Raw genomic sequence first — 23,945 nt, 5'->3', positions numbered from 1 at the left:
GTCCAAACTTTTGACGGGTACTGTATTATAAATGGTGTAAATAATGAACAGTATTAAGGTTTTGAGGGCTAAAAGTCACAGTATTCTAATGAATACCCGGATAATGAGATCCTCTGTCTGGAGCGAGCGCTCCTGTCACTCACTCGCGCGCTGCAGCAGCACGATCCTCCCTACGCGCACACTGAGCGCGCGCTCATACAAGCCCGCCCGCCCGCGGAGCTCAGCCCCGTGTCCGCGAGCGCCTCAGACAGCGCGGGGCGCGAGGGGCAGCGCGCGCGGCTCCGCGTCTCTCTGAGAGCTGAGCGCTGCAGGTTTTACCTCACACAGATTTCCCGCGCAAATGGACTCTACCGTGCAGCAGCGCGCGCTGGCTGTGCTCCTGCTCCTGAGTGCGTGCCTACATACGGTAAGTTACACATCTCACTTTAAACAGCGATAAAAAACACAGCTTAATTTACTCTGGAGAAACACAGCTTTACCACAGCGCAGAAACTCCTGCTCCTGCTGAAAGACGGTCTGGTCCAGCTCTGGTCCACTTCTGTTCCAGGTCTAGTCCAACTCTGGTCCAGCTGTGGTCCAGCTCCGGTTCAACTCTGGTCCAGCTGTGGTCCAGCTCTGGAACAGGTCTGGTCCAGGTTGAAAGACCAAGGTGATCTTAGTCCATTCAAAACCATCTACCTGCAAAAACTGGTTGAAGCTGGTCTTTACAGAGTTTTACAGAGAGAGGTGGCATCATGTTAAAAAAATAAGAGTGGCCACAACTTACTAAGGCATGGGAATGATATCCTAAGGTGTGGCCACGACTTATTAAGATGTGAAAATGATATCCTAATGTGTGGAAATGCGATCATTAAGGCATGCCAATAAGATAATTAAGTCGTAGCCATAGAATTATAAAGCTTGCTTTTCTGTAAATTAATGGCCAAGAAAACTAAATAGAACCCCACAATACGTTTACGTTTTCGGTGCGGTTGGGTGAAAAATAAAGAGTCTGGACATTCTGTATAGCCTCACCTTTAGTAACTTAATAACATCAATGAAACTTCATTATAATCATGTTTAATTTTTTGGCATGGAATGTCATAACAGGGCACGAGCCCTTTCATTAAATGCTTGAAACCAGGGTTCTCTCCTGCTGTCATCATGAGAAGATCCATCTTTTAGATCTTGTTGGAACAAACAAACAAATAAACAATGAGTCTGATTATGGCGCCTTATTAAGAACAAAAAACAACAGCATTACTACAAGTATTTTTTTTTTCCTAAACATTTTGAGAGAGAGGGCATGCAAGAGTGAAAGAGGGCGTTCAAGAGACAGAGAGAGAGAGGGCACGCGGGCGCAAGAGAGAGAAAGAGCGTGTGAGAGAGAGAGAGAAGTATGGCATTTCATTTCATTTTCGTATGGCAGGGTGCGATTTCAGCGCAGCGACGGTTGCAACACTTTTGTGAACATTAGTTCCTCCTATAGACTGACTGTGTACCCTGTATTCTCCGTGCTCCGTGCTCTGAATGCTGCCCAATAGAGCTACACTGAGGAACCCTGAGTGTTCTGGTAATCCAGACGCGCTATCAGCTAGCAGTGAAAACTCACTCTTATAACGCTGTACATCAGTGGAGTGGCTTTACTGATCCTTAAAACCTGACTGGTAAAATTCATACATAAGGTGCAGCAGATTATAAGGCGCACTGATGATTTTTGAGATTTTAGATGCGCCTTATAGCCCGAAAAATACGGTACAAAGGAACATATAGTGGAATGTAGCCAGGGGGAAGGACTACACACTGACTGCACAACCAGCATGCAAATATTATTTTGCACCAAAAAATATAGATAACTCATTTACTTTTTTAGCAATTAGTTTTTACAGTGTGATTGTCCAACTCCATCAGGTTGACCAAGGTTTCCATATTCTGTTCAAAATCAAATCTGGCCAATCAGCTGCTTGGGCTCGTTCATGCTGTATTTTCAGTAGAGATGTAGGCTAGCTGTAATCTGAGGGGTCCTTCCAGCTACACAGACTAAAATTTCATTAATCAGACGCTTGTTTAATTATGTACTTTTGTTGTGAAATGATAATCTCATGAATGTATAATGAATTCAATTAGCCCTTTTTTTTCTGGGTCAGTGAGCCTAACGGTTCCCACACACCAGCAGCTCGGCCCAGGGTGAAGGGACTTAGTGCAGACCCCCGGGACACTAACAGGGACCTCTCTGTCCTGCACACAGGATCAATGATCTGTTCTAATTTTAACTGGACACAAGTAAACCAACACATGGAAGCGTAGATGCATGCAGATCACACCCTTTAACATTGGTGTCAAGTTAATGCAATATTATATAACATATTTTCATAACATAACACTACATGACAGTTTCAAAATCATTGTGAAGCTCTACTGAGTGGAAAATGAAGAATAGCATCTCTAGCTGTGCAGCTCCTGACTTGACACGCTATGGAACTCTATGGTGACTATGGTGAAGGAGACAGGACAGCGCACACAGGAAATGCGTAATGCTGTGTAACACAAGTAATAAAATTATGTTAAAGTCATAAAGTCATTTAAAATCCTGTTATATTAGTCTACCACCTCAGTCTACATGCTTTTCTCAGTTTCAGTGATGGTTCTGTATCTCTCAGCTTGTCCAGAAATGCAAGTGTGAAGTGTGTCCTTTAACAGTGTCTCAGAGTGAGAATTACTGGTGTATGGAAGCCCATTCCTGCCACCTAAAATTAACAAAAAAAATTCAGCACATTTTTTCTTATTATTAAGTAAACTGCTTTCTCATTATTTTGAGATACTAAGTCGTTATTTTAAGATAGCAGGTCATTATTTTGAGATACTATGTCATTTTTTTTTAAATAATTACTTTTTTACTATCACAAAATAGAATTTTAGTAAAGAAAAAGCTTCTTATCTGTGAAGTGAGTGTTTAATATCTCAGTAAAACATTAACATTACAATAAATACAAACAGCAATATTACAAAAAAGCAGAGCTTCTACAGCTTTAACATCTCCTAATCTCTCCTCATCTAAGTTTAATAGGTATTTCTCGTTCTCATCATATCAGCACCTTGTTTGGTAAATTGATAAATGTGGTAAATCAGGTGAGCCGCTGATGGAACTGAACATATACATATACTATCACAAAATCATGAGATAGTATCTCAAAATAATGAGACAGTATCTTAAAATAATGACTTACCGTCGATAGTTTCTCAAAATAGGCACTTACTATCTCAAAATAATGCAATAGCATTTTACGTAATAATAAGTATTAATTCTTAATAATAAATATTAATTCTTCTTTAGCTTGTTTTTTTCCCCAAAGGTGTAAAATAAGATCAAACCTGGGAATTTCACTTATTTTGCGTGAGAAGTCTCATTGGTCACATTACAAGAAATGCCTTCACTTTAAACCCAGCAAAATTTGTATGTTTTTGGCTGTCGCAGTTGCATGTTTTATTGCAAAATTTCTTGTACTTTTAAACCACCTTCAGATATCTTGACCTCCACAATTCCCCTGAACAGCCATTTCATAATAACTTTCCTCCACTGTACAAAACCACAACCTGTTACCTGATTTATGAGGTGTTGTCTTGTGATTGAGGCTGAACAATGGCAACCTTCTCATGGCAATGTGCTCATGGAAAAATGTGATGTGAATGATCAGAGTTCAAGCGAGGTCTAATAGTGGGCATCAGATAGATTGGACATTCTGTATCTGAAGTTGTGGATTTTTTTCATCCACATGGGACATTATGCTGCTGTGTTATTGTACTTTAAACTACCAGAGCTGCAGTTTTTTCATTTCCTCACACAGATAGTAAAAGGCAGATCCCATTATTATAGATCTCTTCTCTATCACAGAACAGCACTGCCCTCCTGGAACTGTGTGATTGGGTGTATTGATCTCCCTTGCATGAGTTTGTAATGAAGAAATTGACATATCGTGATTAGTGTCTGTCCATTTCTGTCTGTTTGTCTGTCTTATGCTGCCCCTAATTAAAATGTAGCTATAAAAATTTGAATAATATACAGTATTGTCCAAATGTTTTAGGCACCTGTGGGAATTTTTAGTAAAGAAAAAGCTTCTTATCTGTGAAGTAAGTGTTTATTATCTTAGTAAAACACTAAAAATACAATAAATACAAACAGAACTTTTACAAAAAGCAGAGCTTTTATACAGCTTTAACATCTCCTAATCTCTTCTCATCTGAGTTTAATAGAGTTATTTATAGTTCTACTATTACGACTCCGGAAGCAAATTTAGTTAGTTGAATTATTTAATGTTTGAACAAAATATTTGTAGGCGAAACAAGTACACGTATATGTTCGTGAAAGTCGTATAGAAACGATTTCATGTATTAGAGTCTTTGGCGTAGGCCCGTCATCGGCCCAGGGCTTGATACATCTGGGCTCTGCAGATCCTGTCGTACACTGAAGACAGGGCGGAGCCAACCCCCGGGCAACCAAACGGGACCAACCTGGAGGCGGCGGGGAGGGAGGAGGGGAAGAGCGACCAACAGCGTCTGAAATGCAGCAAGGTACTGAATGAGTGATCGTTATTTAAAGCAGAAGAGAAAATCTGATTGGATAGGTAATTAGGTGACGTAGCATTGGAGTCTATAGTAGAACTTACGCTGCGCTTTCATTTCTCATCATATTAATCAACAGCTGGTTTGGTAAATTGGTAAATGTAAATCAGGTGAGCTGCTGATGGAATTGAACAAAATATACACATGCTGGGAGCATACACTTCCCATACCAGATAAAGCTGTGTTTTGGAACCTGGTAACTGGTTTCTAGGTTGTAACTGGTGTATAGCTGGTTAGAACATCTAAAACCAGCTTGTAGCTCGTCTGTACCTGGTAACTGGTGTAAAGCTGGTCAGAACATACCTGGTACCTGGTAGCTGGTTTTAGATGTTCTGATCAGCTATGAACCAGTTACCAGCTAGAAACCAGTTACCAGCTGCAAACCTGCTACAAGCTGGTTTTAGATGTTCTGACCAGCTATACACCAGTTACCAGCTAGAAACCAGTTACCAGGTTCCAAAACACAGCTTAAGCTGGTAAAGCTGGTCAACCAGCTTGACCAGCTTTAGCTGGTATGAGCTGTTTTTTCCATTAGGGTTTGTTCTACAGCTTGGCTCACAGGATATAACACTTAGTTAAAAATGAGAATTCCTCGTTACGTTTTACTGTATCTATGTTTATTTGCATGTGTTCAAATCAGATTTGGTGCTTTTTTCTCATAAAAACATTCATATTGCTGAGATAAATGGATTAGTGTAATTTGCTTTGGTGCCTAAAACTTTTGCACAGTACTGTATGCTGTCTAGTGGATCTCAACATTGTGGGGACATGTGGACTTGTTTGTGATTAAATTGACAAAACTCAACAAAACTCATCTTTGGCTGTTTTGACCTTTTTCACCTTATTGAATAGAGTGTTTAAATCTGATTATACACTATATTGCCAAAGTAAGGGTTGGATGGGTTCACTCACCCATGTAAATCATTGAACTCATTGAGGTGTTTCAATCACTTCCATCAACACAGGTGTATAAAACCAAGAACCTAGGCTAGGCATGCAAACTGCTTCTACAGAAAATAGTGAAAGAATGGGTCGCTCTCAGGAGCTCAGTGAATACAATGTGGTATCATAATAGGATGCAGCACCTGTGCAACAAGTGCAGTCGTGAAATTTCACTACTCACTACTAAATATTCCACAGCCAACTGTCAGTGATATAATAACACATTGGAAGAGACTAGGAGTGACAGAAACTCTCTCAGTCTCCAATCTTGATGTAGCTTTAGATTAGCTCAAGAACAGTAGAGTGTAGAAAGCTTAATGGAATGAGTTTCCATGGCCAATCAGCTCCATCAAACCTCACATCACCAAATGTAATGCAGGCTATTTTACACACAGCAAACAGTCTATTTCTATATCTTGTGCCTGCATTGCTTAAATAGCAACGGGGCTTATATGGTGAATATTTCTACAGTGATTGGTGTGGTGGTCTTGAAGTGAGGAGTGTTCAGGTACATTTCTTCTTGATGGCAGAAAATACAGGTGCACCACTGGCTGATTAATACCCTGACAAGAGTCAACAGTCAGGCGTTCATTGCTATCTTGGCAACGCAGGCCGATGTGCATGTTCTCATTGCACATACATAGGGCTGGGTATCGGTTAATTTTTTTTATACTGGTACAGATGCCCAAAAGATACTTTTTCAATACCTTTTTCTAAATTGTAACCAAAAAATACAAAAAAAAAACTATAATTATTCTCACACAACATATTTATTTAATAGCTGACATGACTTTTACATCAACAATAAACAGAACAGAAAATTAAATAACATTGCTCATTCCATAAATGACCTCCTCTCGCACCTTCACAGAGTAAACTAGCAGATCAGTTTCCTCTGCTGAGAAGCACAGAAGGGCTGCACAGTAAAAATGCCAATCCTCCAAAGTCAGAGCACACCTGACCCTTAAAGGGAATGTGAGGCAAATGACTGGTTTGGTTTATTTCAGGTTACGCCAAAAACACTCGCATAATTACTTAAGAAAATTAGTATATGCCTTTTGGGTGTTTTGAGCTGTGCAAGGTGTACTTTTCCCATTGTTTTGATAGCAAAGATACACTGACACTCCCTAAATCAACCTATGTGTTACTTCACAAAGCATGCGTGGCTGCTTGGTTGAGTTTGGGTTAAGTTTTATATTAAATGCATGATTTTGTAGTGCTGTAACACGCCTAAATATTGTGCGTGTGTGTGTGTTTTGTTGGTTAGGTGTGTGGAAGACACCCAATGTGCAGTTTTTACCAGGAGCTGCAGAGAGCAAAGGAGGAGTGTCTGACACGACTTCAACAGCAGGAGCACAACAACTCCAGCGGTACCACACACACACACACACACACACACACACACAAATACAAAAACCCCTCCATCGAAAAGATCTTTTCATTCCAGCTGTGTATTTGATTTTGTGTTTGTGTGTATGTGTGTGTGTGTGTGTGTGTGTGCGTTATCTGGATTTAATAAGGCTGTGAGCAGAGTCTGCAGTTACTGAATGATGTCATATTAATATCCTAAACTCTAAATACTAAAAATAATAAATCTTATTATATTATTATTCATATGGACTCTCCATTATTTATCTCTCTCTCTCTATCTCTTCGTGAAGCAACTAATTTGTGCTTTTTCAAAAGGAAACCTATGAAGAAAAACTACAATTTTATGTGTGTGTGTGTGTGTGTGTGTGTGTAGGTCCTGGTTGTAAGGGCGTATGGGATCGTATCTCCTGCTGGGATGGAGCTGAGGTTGGGCAAATCGTCACCATCCCTTGTCCGCCTGTGCTGAAAACACGCTTCGATAGCAATGGTGCGTAAGTATATTCTATGTTTATAATTCAACACATGGTAACACTTTACTTGGATGGTCCACTTGATGGCCTTGTTGACACTCAACTGACATTCAACTAACATTCAACTACATGTATATTAAATGCAACTGAACTGAAAGGTGAAAGTAAATGATTCTCTATTGAGTATAACCCTACATTCAACTCTAATCCAAACGCTTAACTTAATATTTTAGGATTGAGTTTAGGGTTAGATTTTAAGCTTAGGTTAAGGTTAGTTTTAGGGTTAGGTGTAGGGTTAGATTTTAAGATTAGGTTAAGGTTAGGGTTAGGTGTAGATTTAGATTTTAAGCTTAGGTTAAGGTTAGGGTTAGGGTTAGGTGTAGGGTTAGATTTTAGGGTTGATTAAGGGTTAAGGTTAGGGTTAGGTGTAGAGTTAGGTTCTTATTTTGAATAATTTACATTCAACATAGGGTTAAGTTACATTTAATCGACATTCAATTCAGTGTTAGTTGAATGTCAGTTGAGCATCAACAAGGCCATAAAGTGGACCATCCAAGTAAAGTGTTACCCAACACATATATATATATATATATACAGAGTCTTATTTCCCAACAATGGATAGAGCATCTCTCCAGATGAGGGGCTTACGCATGTTGCCAGATTGGCTATGTTTACATGCAGCCTAATAATTTGTTAATAATCGGATTAATAACTCAATCGGAATAGAGCATGTCAATATAAACACCTCAATCAGAATTGAGTAGTTTGATTGAGGCTATTCCGAATACAATTTCTATCCGATCGAACAAGGTGGATAATCCTTTAAACAATCCTTTAAATAGAAGAATAGAAGACCCCAATTTGATCCCTAATCAGAATGTATATTATGTATCGTGCAGCACAGCTAAAGTTTACAAAGCTGAACATCACTCTTCACTTTCATCCAATGGTTCCTAGTCATTGGTGGTGCTGTTGTCTATACCTGCCAACCTGGGGTGTGGAAATGGGACTAGGGGAATGGGCTGGTTCAGAGGCAACAAAACCCACACAGATTTCCGTGGCATACTGCACAGTTAAAATAGAAAATACTGGCTGAAGCTCTGCTGACAACTGCTGTCGGTGCTTTAAATCAACATGTTTCCTTAATATCTGATGATACATCCTGATCATGTTATGAGTTACTACAGAAAATACAATCCTAATGGTCATTAAAAAAGAAATAATAATTATATTGTTGTTTTCTCTCTTTCTCTCCCTGCAGGGAATATCAGTAAGAACTGCACAGCTGACGGTTGGTCTGAAGTTTATCCCAACATCACCAGTGTGTGTGGCACTGAGACACAGCAGGACAAGGTGTGTATAGTTGTGTGTTACAGTTGTCGAACTATAAAAACTGATTATTGGTTACACAACCAGAAATAATACATTACATACATTAAACTACATTCAGTTTTATTTCTATAGTGCTTTTTACAAATAGAAGTTGTCACAAAGCAGCTTTACAGAGAAAAACAGGTCCATGCCTCTTATGAGCAGCACCATTAGAGATGCTAACTATTGTGGTGACAACAGTGGCAAGGAAAAACTCCCTTACATTAAGAGGAAGAACCAAGACTCAACTAAAACAGAGAATATAAACAAATAACTATTTATTTTAACAATATATATTGAAGTTGGTTTAAAGGAGAACTCTGGTGTGAAATGGACTTGGATTGTAATAAAACATGATAACGAGTACAAACTTTTGTGAAATAACTCCTCTCCGTTCACCCCCAGCATTCTGAAATACAGCATTTTTAACCGATGCTCCCAAAAGGCCTACAATGCTAGTGATAGGGGCATAATGTTGCCCATTAACAAAGCTCAAAGTAGCTTCACACTTCATTGGTTAAACAAAAAAAAATCTAAGAGCATCCGGAAAACATGACCAATGTTTTAAGAACATTAACTGTAATGGTAAGAAAATGTTCTACTAACCAAAAGTTGTTAGCTAGAGAAAATGAAACTGAAACTTCACGTGAAGCTCTGCTGTTCTGCTCATGTGCATCAGTTTAGGAGTGTGAACTGTTTAGACCAATGTCAGATTAAGATCCCATTAACAAAGACAGTGTGAACACTCTTAAATAAACATCAGTTTTTACCTGCTGTGTGAACATGTGTGCCTGAGTGGATTCATCCATTCATGTGTGGAATTGTATAAAGTTTTGAGACATTATGAGAGCTCCTGCATGTTTCAGAGGGTGAACTGACTGGGCCTCGACTGGAACCAGATAAGAAGTTACTAACCCATTGAAATTGGCCAAAAGTGTGTGCAGTTAAAAACTGTGAACCACAGTTAAAAGAGCAGCAATAACTTCTAATGACTTTGTTTTCAGGACTACTCACACAGTAAGTGGTTCTCTGTGTGTGTGGCAGGGAAAGTGTGTGTGTGTGTGTGTGTGTGTGTGTGTGTTGTAGTTGACCTATTTGCTGAGTGATGGTGTCTGTAGGCCGTGGTAAATATTTAGGTATCAGGGATGTTCAGTCGGTCAGAGGAGCACCTCAGCTAAACATTCCCATCTAAACACAGCGTACGCGAGACATCTGAACATAAACAGAATTTTATACTGAAGCGAAATTAAAGAACAAGATGTGGTTTATATCCTCTAACTGCAATTTACAGCTAAGGACCACTTCAGTTTTTCTGATTTTGCTATTTCCAAGTAAATATTTGAGTAAAATGAACATTGTTGTTTTATTCTATAAACTACGGACAACATATATCCCAAATTCCAAATAAAAATATTCACATTTAGAGCATTTATTTGCAGAAAATGAGAAATGGCTGAAATAACAAAAAAGATGCAGAATTTTAGACCTCAAGTAATGCAAAGAAAACAAGTTTATATTCATAAAGTTTAAGAGTTCAGAAATCAATATTTGATTAAATAATCCTGGATTTTAATCACAGTTTTCATGCATCTTGGCATCATGTTCTCCTCCACCAGTCTTACGCACTGCTTTTGGATAACTTTATGTCTTTACTCCTGGTGCAATAATTCAAACAGTTCAGCGTGGTTTGGTGGCTTGTGATCATCCATCTTCCTCTTGATTATATTCCAGAGGTTTTTTTATTTTGTAAAATATCATTTTTAAGGGGTCCCTTATTTTTTTTCCAAAGCTGTACAGTCATGGTCAAAAGTGTTGGCTCCACTATATTTTTTCCAGAAATTCCAGTATTTTAAGTAGAATATTATTTCAATTACACATGTTTTGTTATACACATGTTTATTTAGAGGCAAATTTGAAATAATATTACACAAAACTGTAGGTAAATTAAAGTTTTAAGCATGTGATGCTTGTTTAATCTCACCTGTGGCAAGTGTGGTGTTGTCAATCTACAAATTACACCAGAAACCAGAGAAAAAGGAGAGAAATTGATAAATGTTTGCATTGTGTGTCTGTGTGAGCTACACTAAGCATGAAGAACAGGAAGAGAAGGAGAGAACTGTCTAAAAGAATTGAGAACCAAAATTGTGGCAAATAATTAACAATCTCAAAGCCTCAAGTTCATCTCCAGAGATCTTGATGATTACAACCCATGGCACTGTAGCTAACCTCCCAGGGTGTGGATAGAAGAGAACAATGCAGGAAATGCAGGAAAGTCTGGATGGTTCCAAAATAAATGCAGTCTGTCCTGCAGGCTCAGGGTGCATCAGTCTCAGCACAAACTATCCATCAAACATTTAATTAAATAAAACGCTATGGCAAGAGACCCAGGAGGACATCTCTGCTGAAACAGAGACATAAATGAGACCAATAGCTTTTTGGTAAAGCACATCATTCGTACAGTCAAATATTGTGAAGATCTAAAGATGTTTTGGGGTTGCCTTGCTGCCTCTGGCAAGGGGCTTGAATGTTTGCAAGGCATCATTAAATGTGAAGTTTCCCAAAGAAACCCATTTTGGGTTGCAAAGTAGGGCCCAGAGTCAGAAAGCTGGGTTTGTGTCCTAGGCCATGGGTCTTCCAGCAAGACAATGACCTCAAACATGCTTATAAAGCACCTAGAGATTGATAGAAACCAAACGCTGGATAGTTCTGAAGTGGTCAGCAATTAAGAAGATGAGTGGTCCAAAATTCCAGTTGAGAGGTGTAAGAAGCTTGTTGATGGTTATAGGTGTACAGCTCAGCTGTACTATAAGTGAGGAGACAGACCACTGTCCGCTGTGAATGGAAAATCTCTTGACTCGAATCACGGAGCCAGTTCAAGGATAAAGTTCCGCCTTTCAGGAGAAACAGCCAATCAGTTTTCTGGTTTTCCCTGGGGAGGACTTTTGAGGGTTTTTTTAATTCTTGCACCGGGTTTCAGCGCCAATAGTATCAAAAAGTATGTAGTTGCACCCCTGAGGGCGGAGACAGGATAATAACAAAACAAGGCCATGTGCTTGAAAGAGCAGATGTCTGTGAACACAAGACAGGAAAACAAAGGGCAGAAGCACATGGAACCAAAACAGGAATAAACACAGCACAGACACAGGCTAAGGTGAGACAATAGGAAGCAACTGATTTCAGTTATTTTTCCAAAGGCTGTGCCACCAAATGATAAGTGGAGGGTGGCAAAAGTTATGTGTTTTTTATTATTATTTAATTGTTTTGTGTAGTTCCAATACACACAAAAGGAATAAACATGTGTAATTGCAATAATTTAGTGGAAGAAATACATTCAGGGGTGCCAAAAAATAAAAATAAACACATAAAATGTAGTTTTTGTTTTGCATTGTTTTGTAATTTTATGAATATAAGTTTTATAGCCCACATTTTGGGTTTACAAACAATCTACACTTTGGCTAAGTAATGATCTGTAGTCTTTGAAATCCAAACAAACTACAAGTGTGCAGTAAACAAAACAGGGTCAAATTAATGCTTTTAATATTTACATTTTAAATTAAGACATACAGTATTTGATTTGCTATATTTAGTGTTTTCTATATTTACTTTTATATTTTTATCTGTATTATATTGATTTGGGGTTGTAGATACAAGTACACACTCTCTTTTTACATATAATATTTCCTCTATTTTGTCTTTTATTGTGTGTTTAGTTGGTGTTTTACACGGTGGTGAAGACTCTGTACACACTTGGTCACAGTTTGTCTCTCATCGCATTAACGACAGGCAGTGCCATCCTCTGCATCTTCAGGTGAGCTGTTTGGGTCCTTCTGAATGCTGGTTATAATGCAGATTCTGTGCTTAGGTTCAACAACACACTGACAATCAGCACTCCTCAACACATACCAACTTTCCTATGTTAACGTTAATCAGCATTCACTACTATAATCTATTACAATACTATAATATATTATATATATTAAAAACACCTACATTAGGATTAAAATATGGGACACTAACTAGAGTCCTGTCTCATGAAATTTGTCATGTTCTATAGAAGCTAAAGAACACTGCACTAGAGTTAAGATTCTCTGCCTGAGCCTGACCATGGATCGGATAGCTATCTAATTTAGCACCACATATGAAAGTGACTCAAATCGGATTTGGCACGTTCACACAGCCATGAAAAAATCTGATCTGAGCCACATTGAGCAAAAAAATCAGATTTAAGTCCTTTTGACCTGGTAATGTAAACGTAGTCTTAGTTTAATCATAAACAACAATTTTGCCATGTGTTACTTTTTTTTATTTATTTTTTATCATTTTATTTCTAATTTTTCCAATTTTCTCCCCAGTTTACACGGCCAATTACCCAATAGGGGTGGGCGATATGGCTCTAAAATAATATCACAATATTTCAGGGTATTTTTGCGATAACAATATATTTGGCGGTATGGGAAAACTGAAATAATTCGTTAATTTCAGGAATATAGTATAATAGTATAACAGTATAATCATAATGTGGCAAAATAAATAATATAGCATAAAATAATATAATGCAGCAAATAATATTGCAGAATATTTAGTGCATGCATATACACTGCAAACTAAAACAATTATACAATACATTCATTTAAAGCTTCACCGTAAATAATAGACTACTTTTAAGACAGAACATCTCAACCCACTCATTAGGACTCCCCCTATCACTAGCAATGGCCCAACATACCAGGAGGGTGAAGACTAACACATGCTTCCTCTCGCATGTGTGCTCGGAGGACAGTGCAGCGGCTCGGTTCAGATACATCAGCTCACAGACGCCCTGTGCTGCAGACATCATCCTAGGAGTGATGTGGGGAGAGAGCGCCATCTACCCACCTGGAGGGGACCAGGGCCAATTTTGCTCCCTCTGACACCGGCAGTTTGATGGCAAAGCTGCATGAGGGGGGGTTTGAACCTGCGACCTCCTGCTCATAGTGGCAGCGCTTTAGACCACTGGACCACTCGGCCTGTCCCATGTGTTACTTTTTAATAGAAAACATCTTAATCCACATTTACTGAACTGTGTCTGTGCATTTGTAGGAGGTTGCACTGCACGCGGAACTACATCCATCTGAACCTGTTTCTCTCATTCATACTGAGAGCTGTGGTCGTACTGGTGAAGGATAGTGTTCTGTTCTCCCACAGCACTGACTGCAGTGATCAGCCCTCACTGGTGAGACTCATACACAGATCTAACCCATATATATATATATATCTGATCTAAAAGCTCATACAGCTCTTAATAAATTCATTAATATTGGATTTTTTCTATTAATAACAGGTTGGCTGCAGAGCAACCCTGGTGTTCTTCCACTACTTTATACTGGCTAATGTCTTCTGGCTGCTGGTGGAGGGGCTTTACCTGCACACACTCCTGCTGGCCACGTTTGCTGAAAAAACACACCTGCTGTACTACATGATCATCGGCTGGGGTACGAGCAGTTTTACAGTTCAGCTCAACTGCTGCTTTAGAAAAAATAACCTACATGTTAACAATTACTTTCTTCACCAGTGATGATGGCATTGCAGCCACTCACAGCAGCATAGAAAGTTGTAACTTTCTCTGGTAGCCTATAACACTGAAGCCAAGCAAACACATATTAACATACTAGTGCATCTCACAAAATTAGATTATCATTAAAAAGTTACTTTATTTCAGTAATTCAGTTCAAAATGTGAACATCATATACTATATAGATGTATTACACACTAAGTGATCTATTTTAATATCATCTAATTGATGATGATTATGGCTTACAGCCAACAAAAACGCAAAAATCAGTGTTTTAGAGAATTTTAATATTATATTAAAGACCAATTGGTACTTTAAGCATTGTGGACAGTGTGCCAATTCCTGCTGGAAAATGAAATCCGCATCTCTATAAAAGTTGTCTAGGAAAACACTGCAGTGACTTTGGATTTGACACCAGCAGACCATCACATGACCATGTGTAATACGTCTATAAAATACAGCTCTGGAAAAAAAGAAGAGACCTCTTAATGATAAATCAAGCTGAACTGCATAAATTGTTAATAAATAAAGTTATCCAAAAGCAGTGTGTAAGACTGGTGGAGGAGAACATGATGCCAAGATGCATGAAAACTGTGATTAAAAACCAGGGTTATTCCACCAAATATTGATTTCTGAACTCTTAAAACTTTATGAATATGAACTTCATTTCTTTGCATTATTTGAGGTCGGAAAGCTCTGCATCTTTTTTGTTATTTCAGCCATTTCTCATTTTCTGCAAATAAATGCTCTAAATGACAATATTTTTACTTGGAATTTGGGAGAAATGTTGTCTGTAGTTTATAGAATAAAACAACAATGTTCATTTTACCCAAACATAAACCTATAAATAGCAAAATCAGAGAAACTGATTCAGAAACTGAAGTGGTCACTTTAATTTATTTTTTTTAGAGTTTCACATTTTGAACTGAATTACTGAAATAAAGTAACTTTTCAATGATATTCTATTTTTTTGAGATGCACTAGTATATTTCATGTAAACACATAGAGGTAACCTGGAGGGAGAGACTACACAGTGAGGGTGAGTGAGGGGGTTAACCTGGCTAGTATGGATAGTGCCAGGGGTTAAAAGAAAAGGAGTAACTGTTACTCATCAAGGTTGCACTGCCCATAAATACAAAACATAAATTCATTACCATGCCACAGAAATTTACTCTTAAGCCCAAACCATCGGTAGCCAATGATATTAGTTGTGGGTGTGGCCATTCTAGATCATATCTTATGCACAGAAGTTTGATAACAAATGAATTTGACTGCGTCTACATTAAATAATGAAGTAACACCAAAAGTGTATTTATTTGGGCCGATTAACCCTTGTGTGGTGTTCGGGTCTGTGGGACCCGTTTTCATTTTTCATCAAATGATACAAAAAAATATTTTTTCTAACTCAAACTCATTGGCATTGGCTCATTTTTTTGTGAAAAACATATATCAAAACACATTTTCGATAAACACACACTGTACTACACATTTATATTACATACAGTATGTTTGGCCAAGGGCTAATAAACATTGCTTCATTTGTAAATTTGAAACTAAATAAAATTTCTACTCATATCTTGAGTTAAATTCATTTTCTTTTACATTTTATTAAAAAACTAATAAAAAAAGAGTAGCACTTTTTGAAAGAAATGTAACATAAGAAAGGTAAAGGGCAAATATTAACCATGTAGGCTGTTTATATTGCTTGCAATTTAGGTGAAGCAAGCATGTGTAAAGCATTTTAATGTAAAACTGCTTAATTTTGCTGAATTAAATACAAGTAACAAAGTAAACGAGTAACAAAAATATGAACACCACACAAGGGTTAAGCACTATGCAGTCATTGTTAGATGCAGAATTTTACTGATCTGTCATACCAGAATATTTTATACATTTACTTAATATATTCAAATTCACATCATTAAAGTTTGTGAATGTGAAAGTAATTGGTGTGTGTGTGTGTGTGTGTGTGTATTTGTGTGTGTCAGGAGTTCCAGCACTTTTTGTGTTTGCATGGATACTGACAAGACATCAGCTGGAAGATACAGAGTGAGTAACACACACACACACACACACACACTATCACACACGCTCTTACACGTAGGCTCATCTTTGAGTGACAGGTTCTGTCTCAGACATGCTAATGAGTATAGATTCACAGCAATTGTGGAATAGATGTGTGGCAAAACAATAATGATGTACATTTCTGTGTGTGTGTGTGTGTGTGTGTGTGTTTGTGTGTGTGTGGGTCTAGTTGCTGGGAGCGTAATGATCATCCAGTTCCCATTTGGGTCATCAATGGACCAATCGTGTTTTCCATTATGGTAAATCCTCTGACACTATCCAGTGTTTACAGCAGCACTAACTGCCTTAAATTACTATGCAATTTAGAATATCAAGCAGATATACTTCATTTAAAAAAAAAAAATATATATATATATATATATATATATATATATATATATATATAGACAGTTGCAAGAAAAAGACAAACACAGTCTGCTTAAACTAATGCCACAGAAAAATTATATGTTTGCATGGTTTTATTGAACACAACATGTTAATATTCACAGTGAGAGGAAAAAAGTATGTGAACCTTTGGATTTAATAACTGGTTGATCCTCCTTTGGCAGCAAAAACCTCAACCAAACATTGGATCATTTCTCTTCACTAAACTCTTTCAGTTCAGCTAAAATATTCTTGGGATATCTGGTGTGAATCGCTCTCTTGAGGTCCTGCCACAGCATCTCAATTGGGTTGAGGTCAGGACTCTCCAGAAGGCGTATTTTATTCTGTTGAAGCCGTTCGGTTGTTGATTTACTTCTATGTTTTGGGTCGTTGTCCTGTTGTATCATCCATTATCTGTTGAGCTTCAGTTGGCAGACAGATGGTCTTAAGTTTTCCCGCAAAATGTCTTGGTGAACTTTGGGAATTAATTTTTCTGTTATTAATGACAAAGCGGCCCCAAACCATGATGCCCCCTTCACCATGTTTCACAGTTGGGATGAGGTTTTGATGATCGTGTGCTGTGCCTTTTTTCTCCACGCATATCGTTGTGTGTACCTTCCAAACTCCAAATTCCAAACTCGCTTTTGGTTTCATCTGTGCACAGTATATTTTGCCAGTAGTGTTGTGGAACATCCAGGTGCCCTTTTGCAAATTTCAAAGCAGCAATGCTTTTTTTGGACAGCGGATGAATGCAACAGGACCACTATTAATAAAAATGTAATATATAATATTGCTGAATTGAGACAGTTTAGTGAAGAGGAATGGCCCAAAATTCCTCCTGACAGTTGTGAAGGTCTGATCTGCAACTACAGGAAACATCTGGTTGAGGTTTTCGCTTCCAAAGGAGGATCAACCAGTTATTAAATCCAAAGATTCACATACTTTTTTCACCCCTGACTGTGAATGTTAACATTTAGTGTTCAATAAAATCATGCAAACATATAATTATTTGTGTGGTATTAGTTTAAGCAGACTGTGTTTGTCTATTGTTGTGACTTAGATGAAGATCAGAACACATTTAATTACCAATTTATGCAGAAATCCAAGTAATTCCAAAGGGTTCACATACTTTTTCTTGCAACTGTGAATAAAAAAATAAATGTGAGAAATGTAAAATGCAATTTTATTTATATTAGTGGTGAGGGGAGATAAAGCCAACGTGGGGTGATGGAATAAAAAATGATAGTAATCGCATGCGTTTAACAGTCCTAATTTTAACTTTTTCTCTGACTTTCTTTTTGCCACTCAGGTGAACTTTATTCTGTTCATCAGCATTATTCGAATTCTGCTGCAGAAGCTACGCTGCCCTGATGTTGGGGGTAACGACCACTCACAATACAGGTGAATCTGTTTGAGTGTAGCAATGACAAATGCTGAGTGAAGACCACCATATTCAGTTTTTTTTTTCTTTAATAGATAAACTATATGGCCAAATATATATAATACCAGCCTTTAAATGTGCCCAAACACCACACTCCTGCATTTAATTGCAGCCCTTCCCACACATATCTTTTTTGACAAGCCGTTACAGGCATACTTTATGTTTATCTTGGGATTTATGCAGGGGTCTCCAACCATGCTGCTTCTTGAAAGGTTCCTTTCAACAGACTTTAGCTCCACCCACTAATCAGTCACACCTGATCCATTTAATTACTGCCTCCAGAAGTGCTTGATCAGGTGAATGGGGCATGTTAGATGTAGGATGGAGGTGTATGGCTTTGTTTATGCTACAAGATTTTATTCTGGTTTTCTAGTCAATCTAGAAAGTATCTAGCAGGTTTAATATCTGGACCAGTCGAAGACTGTGAGGCGAGAGCAGCAACTATGTATAGCCAATTGGATCGCGTGTCCAACCAATGCATCTTCTGCATGGCATCACTGGTTCTCACATGTGTTGAGTTCTGGAATGTTCTCGTGATGTTACGTGTGGGACCCACAGTGAAAAGTTGTATACCATATATTTATTTTCGAACTATAAGGCGCACCGTAATACAAGGTGCACTGTCAATAAATGTCTATTTTCTGATTTATTTTTATACATAAGGTTCACCGGATTATAAAGCGCATTTTAAAAGACACTTTCAGGAACTTCTAATTCATCATGTCTTACCGCTGCGTGGTTTTTACTTTCTTTCAAAGTAAAAATAAGCACTGGATGTTGATCTACACAGATTTTTTTTCCTAAAAACTGTTTATTTGGGTGAGTAAAGCACTTCTGGTTATTTACAGTAAGCTTAGATTCCCGAATTTCTCCTGCATAATGCTGCACTTCAGCAGAGTGGCTTTACTGCTTCTTAAAATCTGACTGATAGAGTTCATACATAAGGTGCACCGGATTAAAAGGTGAATTTTGGGAAAATGTGGGAAAGTGTGCCTTATAGTGTGAAAAATAAGGTAATTGTAATTTTGTAAAAGCCACAACAACTGAAAGACTTTTTACAATTACAGCACAATCAGTTGTGTAGTGTGAATCAGGCTTTACCTGCAGGATGGTAGCTCTTCAGGAGAAAAGTTGGTACCCCTGATGTATGACAATGGAAAATCCTCTCTGCTGTATATTTATCTGTTCCTTTTAAAATAACGCATGTCATTTAACCCATCTACTAATGATACATGAAAATAATGAGACTGATGGTTTCTCTTTGCAGGGGATTCTTGTGTGTTATAAGTGTTGTATTGTATTGTATTGTATTGTATTGCATTGTGTGTGATGTGTATGTAGTATTTGTATAGAAGGATGTTTTGTTTGATATGTATGTTGTGTTTTGTAGGAGACTGGCTAAGTCCACTCTGCTGCTGATTCCTCTGTTTGGAATCCATTATGTGGTGTTTGTGTCTCTCAATGAGTCTCTGGCCGACTACAAGATCTTCTTTGATCTGGCTCTGGGCTCTTTTCAGGTATAGAACTCTTATTATGTTTGTCTGAAAACAACAACTTTGAGCTGCATGTATACCTTCATTTAACACATACACATTTTTAATTTAGTGTACTGTATGTAAAACAATTCGTAGTATACAAAAGTATTCATATTCCTTAAACTTAATACTCCTTTCACATTTTGTCACCTTATTGCAGTAATTCTTTTGGAGTATCTCTCTACCAGCTTTGCGCAGCTAGACACTGAGATTTTTGCCACATTCTTCTTTGCAAAACACCTCAAGCTCAGCCTAATTGGATGGAGAGTGTCTGTGAACAGCAGCAATTTTCATGTCTTATCTTAGGTCAGGACTTTGACTGGATCATTCTAACACATGAATATTCTTTAATCTAAACCATTCCACTGTAACTCTGTATCTTTAGGGTCATTGTCTTGTTGGAAGGTGAATCTCCTTTTCAGTCCCAAGTCTTTTTTAGTCTCTAAAGCATCCCCAAAGCATGATGCTGCCACCACCATGTTTCACAGTTGTTGGCAGATGGTGTGTTCTGGGTAAAGAGCAGTGTTACTTTTCTTCCACACATATCACTTTGCATTTCAACTTTGGCCACACCTGAACACAGCACCTTCTTCCACATGCTTATGGCTACAAATGACAAACAGCACTTCTTACATCTTTCTTTCAACAATGGTTTTCTTCTTACCACTCTTCCATAAAGGCCAGATTTGTTGAGTACATGGCTTATACTTGTCCTGTGGACAGATTCTCCCAACTGTTCTGTGGATTTCTGCAGCTCCTCCAGAGTGACCATGGGCTTTTGGCTGTTTCTCTGATTAGTGCTGATCATGATGCTGTTTGTTCACTAGTGTTCTCTAACAAACCACTGAGGCCTTCATAGAACAGGTGTTTATATTTTTACTGAGACTAAATTACACACAGCTGGACTATATTAACTAATTAAGTGACTTCTTAAGGAAATTGATTGCACAGGATTTTATTTAGGGGGTTCAGACTAAAGGGGGATGAATACTTTGAATTTTTGTTCCCCTTCACAACTATGTGCTATGTTTCTATCACTTAAAATGTCAATAAAATACATTTAAATGTGTGGTTGTAAGGTGACAAAATATGAAAAAGTTCAAGGGGTGTGAATATATAAAGAAGATTGTAAATGTTATTGGTCATTTATGATGCTTGTTCTATTGCAGGGTTTGGTTGTGGCCATCTTGTATTGTTTTTTCAACAGGGAGGTAGGTATCTCTTACTTATATGACAAACATTTTACAATAAATAATAGTTTACTGTTAAAATTTATTTAAGAAATTATCACCAGTTAAGAGTTTACAAGATATTAACACAGTCAACAGCTGTTCTATACAGCTTTAAGTTTATCTAATAATGAGTTTTTATTTTTTAACAACTATCTTGCACAATAGCAAGTACCACACAAACCTTTGTGACCACATGGAACAGCATAGCAACCACTAAGCCACATTTTAACAACCCTGCTTAGCAACAGCATAACAACTGCCCAGGAAACACATAGTAACCACACAGAATACCATAGCGACTGCTTAGCAACAACAAAGCAAACACATGAGACATCCTCATGGGGCTGATCAAAAGGCAAAATAATCTTTACTGTTTAGTAATAGAAATAATATTAAATTAATATTGTTATTGGGGGTGGTACTGGTGTTCATTTCCTCTTCCTCATTTCCTCTTTCCTGTTTTAGGTGCGGTGTGAGCTGAGGAGAAAGTGGCAGAGCTTGTGTCTAAACTGCCCAACCGTCTGGAACTCCACTTCCCAGAATGCATGTGTGCTCCACAAACAAACCGGCACTGAATCCCAGGGGCCATCCAGGGTGGCATCAGCTCTACAGACAGAAGCCACTCTGCTCTGATGAAGACGATGCTTCAGGCGTGTTTGAGTTTGTCTTACATTAATAAATGTTGCAGTACTTTGTTTTGAGCAGTTCCCATTATGTACAGTTCTCTAAAATCCTTGGAGTGTATATGTATTTTTGACAGAATACTGAGTACTAAAATACTAGCAGATCTCAAAAAATTAGAAAATCATAGAAAAGTTACTTTATTTCAGTAATCCAGTTCAAAATGTGAAACTCATATACTGTATAATATAGATGTATCACACACAGAGTGATCTATTTTAAGTTTTTATTTCTTTTATTGTTGATGATTATGGCTCACAGCCAATAAAAACCCAAAAATCAGTGTCTCAGAAAAATAGAATATTTGGTACTTTTGGCAGTGTGGGCAGTGTACCAAGTCCTGCTGGAAAATAAAATCCACATCTCCATAAAAGTTGACAGCAGAGGGAAGCATGAAGAGCTGTAAGGTTTTCTGGGAAAACAAAACTACACTGACTTGATAAAACACAGTGGACCAACACCAGCAGATCAGATGTCTTTCCAAACCATCACTGATCATCAGTAAATTTTACATTTCATTTGTAAATGAAGGGATCAGAGTTTGGAGGAAGAGTGGAAAGAAACAGAGTCCAAGCTGCTTGAGGTCTAGAGTGAAATTTTCACCAATCAGTGATGGTTTGGAGAGACATGACATCTGCTGTTGTTGATCCACTGCTGTTTCCTCTGCTGACAACTTTTATGGAGATGCAGATTTCATTTTCCAGCAGGTCTTGGCACACTGCCCACACTGCCAAAAGTACCAATTAATCTTATTTAAAATTCTTATTTCATGAGACTGGATTTTAAGCCATAATCATCAACAATAAAATAAATAAACGCTTAAAATAGATCACTCTGTGTTGATTACATCTATATAATATATGAATTTCATTTTTTGAACTAAATTTCTGAAATAAAGTAAATTTTCAATACAGAAGCTCTGAATCTGTTGCTGCACAGTTTGTGTTGGTCATACTCCAGCTCTTCATCACTGCTCAGTTCAGCAATGACATTAAGGTGTTTAAAACCACCAGCAGCTCAACACACACTAACACCTCATACACCCCCACCATACCAGTACAGACACTGCAGTGCTGCTTTGTGGGGGGTTTCTCTCCTGTGGGGTTCTGATCATTATAGAACAGGGTGAAAGGAGGATAATAATAAAGTATATAGAGAAACAGATACAGAACTGCAGACTGTGATTGTACTACAAACTACAAAGTGTCCTATATGGTCAGTGGAGCTGAAAAAATAAATAATGGGCATAGAAACAATGAGGTGGTCATAATGTTATGATTGATCTGTGTATTTAAGGTTATATAAAAAGCTTTTTGTACTTTTAAGTTCTTGTTATTGTAGCTGTCAGTCCTCTGGACATTCGCAAGGTAACAGTTAAGTGGAAGTAGAGACTTCTGATAGTCTAGTGATTTAAATTTGTATTATGTAATTGTCCAGATATTGTGTATTTTGAATTGTAAACACTTAGATGTTTAACATGAGTGTACAACCAAAGCCAGCCTTTGTAAATGTATGACCCCAATTCCAAAAAAGTTAGGATATTGTGTAAAATGTAAATGAATGTAAATAAAAAGAGAATGCAATGTTTTGCAAAAATTGTAGACTTATATTTCATTCCCAATAGAACTTATCAAATGCTGAAAGTGAAACATGTTACAATTTTATATACAGAGGTGACAAATTAACAAAGTACAAATTCTTCATTACCTTAAGAAGAAATGTTGGTTATCTATACTTTACTGAAGTAATTATTTTTCAGCCTTTTATTACATTTACATTTTCACACAATAATCTAATCTAATCTAAAACAATAATCTAAATCTAAACTTACTCCTTACATTTTAAAAATATCCTTGTTACTTTTTATTTTATTTCAGCTTGTTTTCATTCATAAAACCCCTATTCAGATACATCTCTCCATCCACATAGAGTGAATCTGATTGCGGTTGAATGAGAAGTATAAACATATACTATTCCGACACCCGTGCATTGAATTCTGCTGTGATTTAAACAGCCGTGGTTTTATGTTTTTTGGTTACAATCCGGGTTAGCACCCGAACATCCCTTTCAGCCAGCTTCCTCTTGCGTCCACAGTTAATCCTGTTGGATGTGGTACGTCCTTCATGGTGGTATGCTGACATTACCCTGGATACCGTGGCTCTTGATACATCACAGTAAAGTTCAGCAAAACTGAGCCGGATTCTCTTTTAGAGGCTGTACGTGTGACGGAAGTATGTAAAGACGTGTGAGGTGGCCAGAAGAACTCACCCCAGTTTTTAGAATGAATATATTAGGGCTTAGCAT

General features: G+C 37.7%; 1 protein-coding gene across 1 annotated transcript; it reads left to right on the top strand.

Moving 5' to 3' along the window:
- Positions 1-218: 218 nt before the first annotated feature.
- Positions 219-23,235, top strand: LOC103024052 (vasoactive intestinal polypeptide receptor 2). Its single transcript, XM_049476814.1, has 13 exons — positions 219-406; positions 6,809-6,911; positions 7,286-7,399; positions 8,644-8,735; positions 12,464-12,561; positions 13,833-13,965; positions 14,074-14,224; positions 16,293-16,353; positions 16,559-16,628; positions 18,062-18,153; positions 19,584-19,710; positions 20,898-20,939; positions 21,426-23,235. Exons 1-13 carry the CDS (start codon positions 341-343, stop codon positions 21,591-21,593), a joined length of 1,317 nt encoding a protein of 438 aa, XP_049332771.1. The 5' UTR covers positions 219-340; the 3' UTR covers positions 21,594-23,235.
- The last annotated feature ends 710 nt before the right edge of the window (positions 23,236-23,945 follow it).

The sequence above is a fragment of the Astyanax mexicanus genome, chromosome 4, assembly GCF_023375975.1.
Source record: "Astyanax mexicanus isolate ESR-SI-001 chromosome 4, AstMex3_surface, whole genome shotgun sequence".
Lineage (NCBI taxonomy): Eukaryota > Metazoa > Chordata > Actinopteri > Characiformes > Acestrorhamphidae > Astyanax > Astyanax mexicanus.
The sequence above is the reverse complement of the archived record's forward strand: the minus strand, read 5'-3'. Positions and strand labels throughout refer to the sequence as shown.